Source organism: Lucilia sericata, unplaced genomic scaffold (assembly GCF_015586225.1).
Source record: "Lucilia sericata isolate MDLA Ls3-8-SP2 unplaced genomic scaffold, ASM1558622v1 Contig000745F_arrow, whole genome shotgun sequence".
NCBI classification, from domain to species: domain Eukaryota; kingdom Metazoa; phylum Arthropoda; class Insecta; order Diptera; family Calliphoridae; genus Lucilia; species Lucilia sericata.
Window position 1 is genome coordinate 187,501 of NW_023994742.1, and position 12,972 is coordinate 200,472.

Below are 12,972 nucleotides of genomic sequence, written 5' to 3' on the forward strand. Positions count from 1 at the left end.
GAAGATGATCATTATCGTAATGATGAGCATGTTGAATGAATGTTTAAGTTATTTTTTTCATTAACTCTACATATACAATGATGACGTTACCAAATTGGAAATGTGTGTGAGTTTGCATGCTGATCATGATGATCATGTTGATCATGGCTTTAAACAAAAAAAAAAAATTTTCAAAATAAAAATGAAATTTTGTTTAGGTGTTGAGTTGAGTTAGGTTTGGTATGTTTTAGTTTTTTTTTGGGTTTAAGGCCAAACAAACATGCAACTGTATTAAAATATAAAAAAATAAACAACAACAAAATATATAGAATAATAAAATCTTAACATTTTAAAGAAGAAATTTGTACGAAAATTATAAAGATTAACATCAATGACTTTGAGTTGGTTAGGATGTTTGTGTGAAATATTTTTTTAGTATTTAGAGGAAGTACATACGTATCGAGGTAAAGGTCTGACCCCATATCTACCAATGATAGTTTTATTGACCAAAGCCGTATCAAAGCCAGAAAGAAGCTTCCTCAGAGTAAAAAGTTTCAATATTAGTATGATGGTTCATATTCTAAGTGGACACACAGGTTTACAGGCACAACTATACAACTTAGATGTACGAATTTAGAACATGTTAAGAAGACAGTAATATTATAATAAGGATTACCCAAACATTTTGGTGCGATGTTATTCTAGAACAAAAATTCTTTAGGGTGACCCCTTGTATTAAATTTTAACTAAAAAAACACTAAAAATGTGTTGATTTTATGAGTCCAGATACAGGAAGATATGATGAACTAATTTCCTTCACTTTCAATTGTATATGTTCTTGAATCATATTATAAATTGCAATGATCATTGCTAAATCGATTGAGGAAGTCAATGATGTTTTATAAAAACTAGCAATGCATTTGTATAACATTTCTCAATATGGTGGTGTTGATAATAATCACAATTTATTGCAAAACATATCAATTAAATATAAAAATTATTATGAAATGAACGATAATGAAAATGATTTGCAGAAAAAATGTATTATTACACAAATCATATTAAAGATATTTTATGTCTTTGACTTTTTAATTATTTCTTTTTATAAACAAATGAAACAGCTAACCTTTGTCTAAATTTCAAATTAGAATCGTAAAGTTTTAGCTATAAGTGCAGCACAGTGGTTTTAAAAATGTTACAAGTTAGAAATAATTAGAGAGCCAGTGAAGATATCTAAACTATGAATAGTCTAGAAAGTAGTCTATGGATTAGTCATTCAGCTAGCTCCTGTAAGATTGAATGATTTGCAGATATGGCAAATTTTAATATTGAAATGGTACTAAACTGGTACAAAACTTAAGATCAGAATACAGACAAAGGATGATTGAGCCGCGAACACTTTCCTAAGGGACAATGTGATCTCTATCTACAATGATTTCTTCTTTCTCCGACAAACTTGATCTTCTGTTGTCTCTTCGACTACCTGACACCTGCACGGTCTTTCAGGCAGAGATATATGACATCGTTACAGCCGCAAAAAAATCCGGGAACTGAATCTCAAAAATTCGACTATACATATCTACTTGGACAGCCTTGCATCAACCAAGGCTCTTAACTCCAACGTTATTAAGTCGAAATATTTTCTCAATTGTATTCAAACACTGGCACAACTGGCACAATATCACGTCGAGTTAATTTGGATTCCAGGGCATCCGGGGAAATGAGATATCTGAGATATCCACTTGCAGAGTATCGATACTGTTCTGGCTCACTCTGACAAAGGCTAGAACTAGGACTCTCTTGTCTTTTAGTAAGATCTCGATTAGGCTTAACACAGTTATAATTACTGGGCAGTGTGTAATTTTAAATATGTCGGAACGTATGGGCACTCACGTTATAGCTACTGTAGAAGTTGTTTGGATGAGGAAGAAGAGGAATCGATACCTTCTGTGTGACTGCCCAGACTTACTAGAGCACAGACTACTCTATCTTGTTAGAGCAATTTTCCATGATCTGGACTGTCTCAGAGATACGTCACTAGTAAACATGATCGATTTTATTATAAATACCGACTGGTTCTCACGGGGACCACAGGAAACACATAGTAAATGAAATTAGGGAAGGAAGCCATTCTACTTTATGTATAAACTTTCAAGATAAGGGAATTGTAATTCTAAGGGTATCACAATGTGCTACAAGGCCTCCGAGCGAACTCGCTAACTAGCGACCTTTGAGGACCTTTTAGGACTAAAAGTACTAAATAACTTTTTAAAATTTTTTGACAAATCTAATTACTATGGAATAAAATATTGATTACTTTATAGACTAGTGTAAGGGCTACTCCATTGACTAGTTATGGACTAGTATATAGACTAGTATATAGTATATTGACTATTCTATATAATATTTACTAAACTCATTGTCTAGGTTATTGATTGGTCTATGGATTAATCTATGAAATAGTGTATTGGACTAGTCTGTGAAGTACTCTATAGAGCAAAAGTTTATAATTAGTTAAAGTACTTAACATACCGTGGTACTTCGCTATTCGATATCGATCTCAAAAAGTAGTCTTTTGTCTAGTCTATGGACTAGACCATTTTCTAGTTATTGACTATTCTATGGAATAGTTTATTGACTAGTCTACGGATTAATGTATGAACTAGGCTATTGAATAGTCTTTGGACTAATATATGAAGTGCTACTTAGAGCAATAATTTATAATTAAGAACAAGAAGGAAAGTATAGTCGGACATGTCCGACTATATGATACCCTACACCATGGGTATACTTTAAAGATTATTTATTTTTCATAAACAATTTCTTGAATTTTACCTTAAATCCGATGTATTTAAGCAATTTATTGATGAAAAACTAGATTTCTAAAAGAGGCTTTATTTGGGAGTTAGGGTTAAATATGGGCCGATCCTCAAAAAATTGGGAAGAGGGATGTAATTTTATATAAAGATTGGTTATGCTGAATTTCATCGCGATACTAATGGTTATAAGTAAATTTTTGGACATTTAAGATATTTTTTAAAGGGGGGTTTGTATGAGGGCTAGGGTCAAACGACGGTCGATCATTATAAAAATTGACATGGACATTTATGCTTATATAAAACTTAGCTGTGCCAATTTTTGGTAACATAGTAGTATATTTGACATAGTTATGAATTAAAAACACAAAATCGGAAGGTCAGGTTGTATGGGGGCTATGTGAAATAATGGACCGATTTCAACTATTTTCAATAGGCATCGTCCCTGTCTTGAAAATTGTGGCCTGTAGCTTGCTCACAAGGTTTAGGTTAGGTTAGGTTGATAGGAGGATGTATACTACATCAAATCCGAAGAAATACACCTAGGCCACTATCGGGCCTGTTGTGCGCTCCAATTCAAGAAAGAAAAAAAAAATTGTTCACTGAATGTATTATTTTTCCATGTTCAGAAACTCAGTTTCCTGGACGTAATTCCTAAGAATCTTCCAATCGGTGTTGGTTAAGAATGTTATTTCCGGAATAACATCACTTCCAAGATACTTGGATCTAACTTCGACGAATGCCTGACAATGGCAAAGAAAGTGCTCCAGAGTTTCACTGTCCTCTCCACATGCTCTACATTCGTCTGAATCCGCACGTCCAATTTTGTATAGATGTGCTCGTAATCCTGTGTGTCCACTGAGAATACGTACCATCATACTAACCTCAGACTTGCTCATTTTGAGAAGATTTCTCGTCTTGCTCTCATCAGGGTCACCCCATAGAATCTTTGTGGTTCTACCCACGTTTCATTATTCCAAGAGGCCTTATGGGATTCTCTCATCCATATTTTTAATTCAGCTTTTGTTGCGTCGAATGGTTTTGCGTTTGTCAGGTTAACTACTCCCTTACCTCTGGGAGAGTATTCAGTTAAAGCTTTCTTACAATCCAATACGGTCTTAGATTTAATTCTATCACCTGATATCGCACAAATTGCCTTCTGGCTGTCGGTAAATATATTAAGCCCTGTGGGCGCCATATTTATTCTAATCCAATTTACACATTCCGTTATTGCTCGTACTTCTGCCTGGAAGCTTGTGTTATGATTAGGTAAACGGTGGTATATTTCTGTTTCTGGGTCTTCAATATAGAACCCCAGGCCCACTTTGTCCCCTAATTTAGAGCCATCCGTGTAGCAACGGATTCCTACTGGTATTTGCTCTAATGTTCCGCTTGACCAAGACATTCTATCTGGGATTAGCGTTTCAAAGTTTCCGACATATTCAGTGTGTGGTATGCGATCGGGCACGTCCGATGAATGTGTATAACCTTCCAATGTGTCCAGTATACATTGATGACGTGTCCTATAACCGTTTTTGGCCAGTTCGCCTAAAGTAAAGAGCCGTTCGGCTGTAAGCGCCGCCTCAAGGTTTAAATGGACAGCCTGACAGACAGACGGACGGACATGTCTTAATTGACTCAGAAAGTGATTCTGAGTTGATCGGTATACTTTAAGTTGGGTGTTGGACCAATATTTTTATGCATTACTAACATCAGCACAAACGTATAATACCCTCCCCACTATAGTGGTGTTGGGTATAAAAAGTACTAAATATATTTATCATGGCGATTCTGCGGTATTTTTCAATGTCAAAAAGTACTGAAAAAAGTACATTAGTACTAAATTTTCCCTGCCTGATAAATTAACTTGAAAGATAAAAGGATTTAAAGGATTAAGCAGCGCTGAAACTTAATCTAAATTTAGAATTTCTCTAACACATCAGATTTTCCAGTTATCGTGTTATAAAAATGGAATTACGGCCCGTTTTTCGGCCATATTTGAGACATAATATCAGCGCTTAAACACCTTTATTTATAAATTTTCTTATGTCATTTGAAAGTCCAATCCAATGACTTTAAAAAAAAGCTTTAAGCTCTTTTATATCATCTCCATTCTTTGAGATATTTTAATCCAAAAAATTAGATTTATTTTACGTTGAATCAAATTATGGTGAATTAGTTATTATTAGAATTCATTCTTTCTAACTTCTGCTGCTATCATACATCACGAATTGTTAAGGCATTCATTCCACGAGATCGCAAGAAAACACACACTCGATTTTTATGATCGACATCATTAAAATAACTCTCACTTACAGACCCTTTATGCTCAGTTAAACCAGATTTTATGGTATATTTTCAATTCATTAAAGTTTAACTAAACCGAAAAATATGGATTAAACTCAAACTTTAAAAACAACAGTTACATTTTAAAATTTAAATTAAAATGATTTGTGTATGATGAGATGTCTGTGATTTGATGTGATGATGATTAAATATAAAAATTATACAAAAATCATAAATAATACAAGTTTGTATATGAGGAATTTTCTTTATTATGCATGAAATGTATTTAACTGCGTATTTACACCAAGATGATGATAATGATGGTGATTACGATGTCTACAACTTTTTCATTATAATGCAAATTATTATTATAAAAATATGGTTTTTTATGAGTAAAGTTACAGTATAAATAATGTGTATATGAAATGAATAATAGTATTTAATAGTTGTATATCTTATTTTGTAAGTTTTAAGTTATTTTTTCGTTAGTTACCTTTCACTTTTTAGGGTTTTCAGTGGTCTCAGTGTGTGATATATTTTTTATTATTTGTACACTGCTGCTGCTGTTTGTTTATGTTATAAATTAAATTTTTATTTTATATTTCGTTAGTTTATAACTTTGTTATTTTTATTTAATAATATAAAATGTTTTAAAACATCTAAATCTAAAACAAAAAGTAAACAAGCAAAATATTAGGAAGGGTTCCAATTCAGTAACTACACAAGTCACATTCATAAACCCAAGCGTCGTGTTTCTTGTAACCACATTGTCTTAAGTTTTCTTCAATATTTTGAAAATTTATAACAAATAAAATTTTATTTTATTGCGAAAATTTTCACAGCACTTTGAACAAAGTTGTTGTTGTTTTTATTCTTCTTCTTCTACTTCTCGTCGTTATTGTTTTTGCTGTTTTACAAATGACAACACCAACAAAACAAATAACAAACTTGCGACTTTTTTTTTATTAACTCATAGTAAAGTACCCATACAATAATCCAATCGAAAAAAAAACATGTTAAAAATAAACAATTTTTTAAAAATATTTTAACATTTAGTCATCACCACCATCAACAGCGTTAACAGCATTGTGTTATTGCTGGCGTTATAACGTCATCAAAAAAGACGTATGAGAATTTCTAGAATATAAATGCAAAATTATATTTAACCCTTAAATGGGTTAATGTTATGTTCAGATTTCTCTTGTTAAGCAATATTTTTTTATCTTTCAAGAATTTTTGTATTATTTTAAGGAAATTTAATTTCGCTTATGCTCTTAGCCTAGGTTAGGTTTAATGAAAGATATATATTCGAAAGAATACATTTAGGTAGCTTTTGGGCTTGTTGTGGGTTAATTTTCAAGGAAAGTGTTTGTGAAAAAACCTTTTACATGGTTTTTGATAAAAATTTTAGAAATTCAGTTTCCTCTACGTTTCATTATTCCAAGGGACCGTATGGGATTCTCTCACCCATGTTTTCAGTTCAGTGTCGAATGGTATTGTGTTAGTCAGATTAACTATATCAAGCTCCCTTTAAAACAAATACATTCCAATACTCTTTCATTGCCGATTATCATCGAGTTGTAGTTTGCTCATGCGGATTATACTAAGATCAATACTAATTAATTTATCTATTAGCTCATAGATTATTCAATAGGCCAGTCAATAAATAAGTCCATTTAGTCTCGGGGGAGTTTTCCAGTTTTTCCAGATATAGTTTCACACAAACTAGGGGAGGGCAGATTATCCACCATATACCATATACATATGTATATAATTTCTAAGTATATTGAACTCTGTTTCCTGGGCAAGAAGATACCGGTGACCGACAGAGTTAAGTGGTTTGGTGTAATCCTTGGCCGGAAATTAAGATGGTGGCACCACATAGAGGAAAGTATTAACAAAGCAGGGTCTTAGTTCTACTAAGACACATTGGCTTTATAAAAGTGTAATTAGACCAATTCTATATCATGCTTCAATAATCTTCTGAACTTGAGATTTGTAATACCACTCAACTACAGGGAGTTGTGTATAAGTGGTGCCATAAGCACTACGCCAACCAAGGCTCTGAAACGATGCTAGATATTGCACTCATTGAAACATATACATATAAGATATGAGGCAAGGCGGCACTTACAGCTGAACGACTTTAGGCGGACAGAACCAAAGGCGGTTACAGGACACGTCATCAATATATACTGGACATATTAGAAGGGTATACACAATCATCGGACGTGCATTTCAGACGCATAATATGTCGAGAACTTTGAAACACTTATCCCAGATAGAATGTCTTGGTCAAGCGGAACATTAGAGCAAATATCCGTAGGAATCCGTTTGTATACGGATGGTTCTAAATTGGGGGACAAAGCGGGCCTGGGGTTCTATATTGAAGACCCATAAACTGAAATATACCACCGTTTACCTAATCACAATACAGAATGTCAATAACGGAATGCGTAAATTGGATTAAAATAAATATGGCGCCAACAGAGGTTAATATATTTACCCGACAGCCAGAAGGCAATTAGAGCGATATCAGGTGATAGAATTAAATCTAAGACCGTATTGGATTGTATGAAAGCTTTAACAGAATACTCTCCCAGAGGTAATCTTTACATCATATGGATACCAGGACACTCGGGAGTAATCGACAACGAAAGGGAAAAGAGCTCGAACGCGAAACCATTCGACGCAGCGAAGGATGAATTAAAAATATGGGTCTGATAAGGCCTCTTGGAACAATGAAACGGTGGGTAGAACCACAAAGAGGGTCACACCTATGGAGTGACCCTAATGAGAGCATGACGAGAAATCTCCCGAAAATAAGCAAGTCTGAGGTAAGTATGATTCTGAGCTGACACACAGGATTAGCAAGTCTGAGGTAAGTATGATTCTGAGTGGACTCACAGGATTATGGGCACAGTTATACAAAATTGGACGTGCGTATTCAGACGAATGTAGATCCTGCGCAGTGAAACTCTGGAGCACTTTCTTTGCCACAGTCAGGCATTCATCGAAATTTACTCCAAATATTTTGGGAGTGATAATATTCCAAATATAACATTTCTCACGAGCATTTATTGGAAAATTCTTAGGAATTATGTTCAGGAAACTTAGTAAATACTATATAAGGTTTTTGTTTTTATCAACAAACATTTTACTTGAAAACGAGCGCACAACAAGCCCAGATAGTGGCGTCATTGATTTTCTTCGGATTTGATGTAGAAGCATTCTCCTATCAACCTAACCTAATCCTAAAAAAGTACCTTTTGCTAAAGGTTATTAAATTTTAATTTTGCCTTGTCTGGTTGTAATCTTATCAAGATTTGGAAACAAGAATTGCGTTTTTCTACTTGTGATGTTTTGTAAAAATTTTAATATTATTATTTCAATTAGAAATAATAATATCAAAAAAGTACAATTGTAACAATTTTGCCAGCCCTGTGATGTACAGCCTGTGTTCTTAAGGCTCAGTTAGTTTCTACGTTACGTTTCGTGACAGATCAGCTGATTTGTGTTTTTCATACAAAAACTTAATCTCATGGTCGAACTATTGACTTACGCGGATTTCCGTTAACCTAAAACGAATCAGGAATTCATCACGTAACGTAGCGTAGAAACTAAATGGCTCTCTTACAGAGCAATAGGATCATAGATTTAACCTTATCAGTTGATGTTTGTCTTCTGAACTGTTCATTCATGAATATCCCAGATGACAATTATGTTTAAAAATTCTGTGATAGAAATTCTCAAATATGATCGAAAATTAGAATTAACGTTTAAATCCCATGACGATGCATAATAACATCATTTTAAGTTTGTTAAGAAATACTTTTTCTTTTTGTTTTACTTTGACCTTATGCTACTTTTAAAGGTTAAGTCAAAATTTCATTCACAGCTGACTGTGTCAAACTAGTAATCCAAAAAAAAACCTAAACACACAAAAATTCCCATAAAATGTTGACGTATCCACAGAATGTGTACGAAATTGAACTCTTTACACACTAATAGGGTAATTTTAGCATAAACTGAGTTTTAATTGTGTTTAATGTTTGGCAACTTTAAAAACTAGAAAAACATAAACAGACGGAACAAAATTAAATTCTCATAAAATTATTAAGATTTGATAAATAAGTAGGAAATGCACACTAGAGTTGGCTTTAAGCTAATAGGTTTTTTGTAGTTTTTTTTTTTTTTTTTTGTTCAAAAGTAAGAGTGTATGTAGAAATAAATAAATAAATAAACATATAATTTTAGAACTTGTTTTAGTGGCTGTTGGGTTTAAATATTTCTTTCTTTTAATATGCAATTAAATATTAAAGAAAAAAGTTAAGTTTTCTGGTTTTTTTAGTTTTAAACTACTTTCGATTGTTTGTTTTTATAAGTTTCTTCTTCTAGGTTGTGTAGTTAAAGCTGGTGTTTTGTAACGGGTTTAATTAAAAAGCGAAATTTGTTTTAAATATTTTTACTTAAAAAAAAAAAAAAAAAGATTTATTGTATTTCTTTTTTTGTATTTTTTTTTTAAAGAAGAAGCAACAAAGCTAAGTTGCATGCTGGTCACATAAAATTTAAATGAAACTATAGCTTAATGATCATTTGTAAAACAACAAAAACTCCAGAAAAAATGACGCGTTCTTTTTTTTGTACTCTACAGAGTTATTCAAAGATTTTATATATTTCTCTTAAATTCCAATTAAACCTAGATCAGTCTATAATAAAAAAAAAACAAACTGTATTTTTTTATTACTATTATTATGAATTTCGTTGGTTTACAATTTTAATTCCTTTTGTTTTTATGTAGATTTCGGTTTAACACAATTTGTATTAAGACACACACAAACACTTAAAAAACTAAATTTCTTAACGGTTTTAACTTTAAATCAAAAGTTACTTTAGATTTGTGTATTATTTATGTTTAATTTAGTATTTCTCACTTTAGTGACACACAATCACACCAGCTTATAGCTGTTAATAAGATTTTACGCACTTGGACTCGTAAATTTAAAGTGAAAACAAAAGACTTAAGCAACAAACGCGCGCGCGTTGTAAACAAATTTCTACGATACACACACGTCAACGCTTTCTTTGCAACTAAAACTCAACAATTCTCTCGTAAGTTTCTCAACCAAAAAAATGAAAAAAAACCTGGTTGTTTGTTAAAAGCTTAAAGCAAAAGCTTTTTTCTTAACACTTACCATACATATAAACAAAAAAGAATAAACATATCTATCAAAGCTAAATAAAAACTAACAAAATATTTAAATATTAAATCATTCCTTTTGTTCTCTTTTTTTTAAATTTAATTTAAGATTTTTTGTTGTTTATTTTTGTTTTGCTGTTGATTTAAGTTATTATTTTTGAATTTTTAAATTTTTATAACGGTTCTGTTTTTAACAATTGAGGCATGTGTTTGTTGTTCAAATTTCCAATGGTATTAAAAATTAAAGTAAAATAATACCCCAACAGTCTAAATTTTTTTCAAAAGAAACTTTCTTTTCATCTCTGGCTCTTATCATTACATCCCATATTTATTAATACCAAGTATTTGCTCCCATATTTTTTAAATTTTAAAGATGTGTCAATGGGAGTGCAGCTTACATTTTTGTGTATAATTTATATGCTAATATTTAGTTTTTTATTTCGAAATACACTTACAAAAATATGAAATACTATATTCGAGAGTTAAGTTAGTTTTTAATAATTATGCACACCCTTCAAACTAGGAAAATATACAGCTCTTTGCACAAAAACGGTAAGTTGCAAGAAGTTCGAAAAACTGATACTTAACCAGCTTAATTTGAGAATGATTTGAATTCGAACTGTTTCTCAAATGTTAGAATACATAATAACTTTCTCAACAATTTAGGATTAACTAAGTAAGTAAGTGGGTCATATTGATAGGAGGATGTATCTACTACATCAAACCCAAAGATATACACCGAGGCCACTATCGGGCCATGGAATATGTTTATTGGTAAACACAAGAACCAAGTCCAATGTTCAGAAACTCAGTTTTCTGAACATAATTCCTAAGAATTTTCCAATCAGTGTTAGTGAGAAATGTTATATCCAGAACACTTCCCAGATATTTGCATCTTATTTCAATGGCAAAGAAAGTGTTCTAGAGTTTCACTGTCTTCTCTACATGCTCTACATTCGACTGAATGCGCACATCTAATTTTGTATAACTGTGCCCGTAATAATGTGTGTCCACTCAGAATACTTACCATCATACTAACCTCAAACTTGCTCATTTTGAGGAGGCTTCTCGACCTGCTCCCCTTAGGAACTTTATGGTTCAACACACAGTTTCAAACCAATAGCTTTGACGACTATTGACGACTACTCCCGAGTGGCCTGGTACCCATATAATGTAAACCTTAGCTCTGGGAGAGTCCTTGATTTAATTTTATCACCTGATATCGCCCTAATAGCCTTCTGGCTATAGGCATCATATCTTAAATACGTTTCAATGGGTGGGATATCGTTTCAAGAGCCTTGGTTGAAGTAATAGACATGAAACCACTTATGTCCAAGCAGCATATACGCTGAACTTCTTGTAGTAATTTGATATTACACTTTTTGTCTAAAGAAATCCCCCCAGATTATTGAAGCATAATCTTTAGAATTGGTGTAATTACACTTTTATAAAGCCAATGAGTCATAGTAGGACTAAGGCTCCATTTAATGAGCTCCTAGCACCGATGTGCCTTGTTGATCCTATCAGCTATGTGGTGTCCCCATTTTAATTTCCGGTCATGTACTTAACTCTGTCTGTCACCGGTATCTTCTTGCCCAGGAAACAGGGTTTAGTATACAGAGAAATTTTTGTCTTTCTTGTGAAATGACAGATTTCTGTCTTCGCCGTGTTAACATTAAAGATTCTCGGCCGTATTCAGAGCCTATTCAGCTGTTCTACATAAATTGATCCAATTACGGAGCACCGGGTCAACATCTAACTGGTCTAAGGATTGGTAAGATTATCACTGTGCACGTTATTGAAGGCGCCTTCGATGTCAATGCATAACACCAGTTTGCTAAGACAACTTTAAATGCTATCCACCAAAGAGCGGTGGAAGACTTCATCAATTACCACCGCGATAGTATAATACTGAGAGGTCGTCCCCCACCCGTTGCAAACGAGGAACAAAACCTACCACGTCGGTATTGGCACAACTTAGATCGGTTTGGTGTACCCGTTTAAACTCGTACTAGTCGAGAATAATTAACACCATTCAAAATGTTCAACACCTTTTCAACTGCAGGGCAAATCCAACTCAGCTGGAATCTCTTTGGTCTCAGCCGTTATATGCGGCTCGTCTACTGGTTTTAAATCTAACTGATTTGGATAACCCGAGCGAAGAAGAAGAAAAGTAGGAAATAATTTTTAACTATATATGTATACGTGTAATTTCAGGTGTCGCTGGTACAACAACAACAGTTTGCTAACTACCCAGGTGACCAACCATTTTAACATGGGCTTGTCCTACGAGGAAGTCAATCGTCACTCTACACCCCACAAAGATACAGTAAAGAGACGATTGCCTCCGCTCTCGCTTACAAAGGGGACACTAAAGTGACGACTGTCTTCATTCTCGTTTACAAAGAGTTTATTTGTGACGAAAGACCAAAAACATACGAATTGGAGGTGGTAAGATATTAATGGAACTAAAATTTAAAATTTTCAAGTGTCTACTCTCTAGAATACTATGGGACAATAATGTGACGATTGACCCGAAAGATATAAATTTGAGTCAACCAGATGGTGCCACATTAGTAGAAAGTAACAATCATTTCTCCAAAAGATGGGTAAAATAACTACTTTCGGAAGTACAACGAAAAAAAACAACTTTTTAGAGTATAATCTCTAGGATACTTGAGGACAGTAAAG

The 12,972-nt window shown here is 33.1% G+C and overlaps 1 protein-coding gene across 2 annotated transcripts in view; it reads right to left on the minus strand.

Moving 5' to 3' along the window:
• The window catches only part of LOC119607750, a 29,948-nt gene extending 19,789 nt beyond the window's left edge, over positions 1–10,159 (minus strand). The window contains exons 1-2 of one of the 2 annotated variants that reach the window (XM_037961850.1): positions 10,016–10,159; positions 5,575–5,746 (exon numbers count right to left, since the gene is read on the minus strand). Coding sequence is in view for 1 of the 2 variants with exons in the window: in XM_037961849.1 (XP_037817777.1) it covers positions 436–461 (26 nt within the window). In the remaining variant the exon portion in view is untranslated. Of the gene's footprint in view, positions 1–435; positions 507–5,574; positions 5,747–10,015 lie in introns of those variants that run through there. The other variant, XM_037961849.1, reaches the window with a different exon arrangement.
• Positions 10,160–12,972: the final 2,813 nt, after the last annotated feature.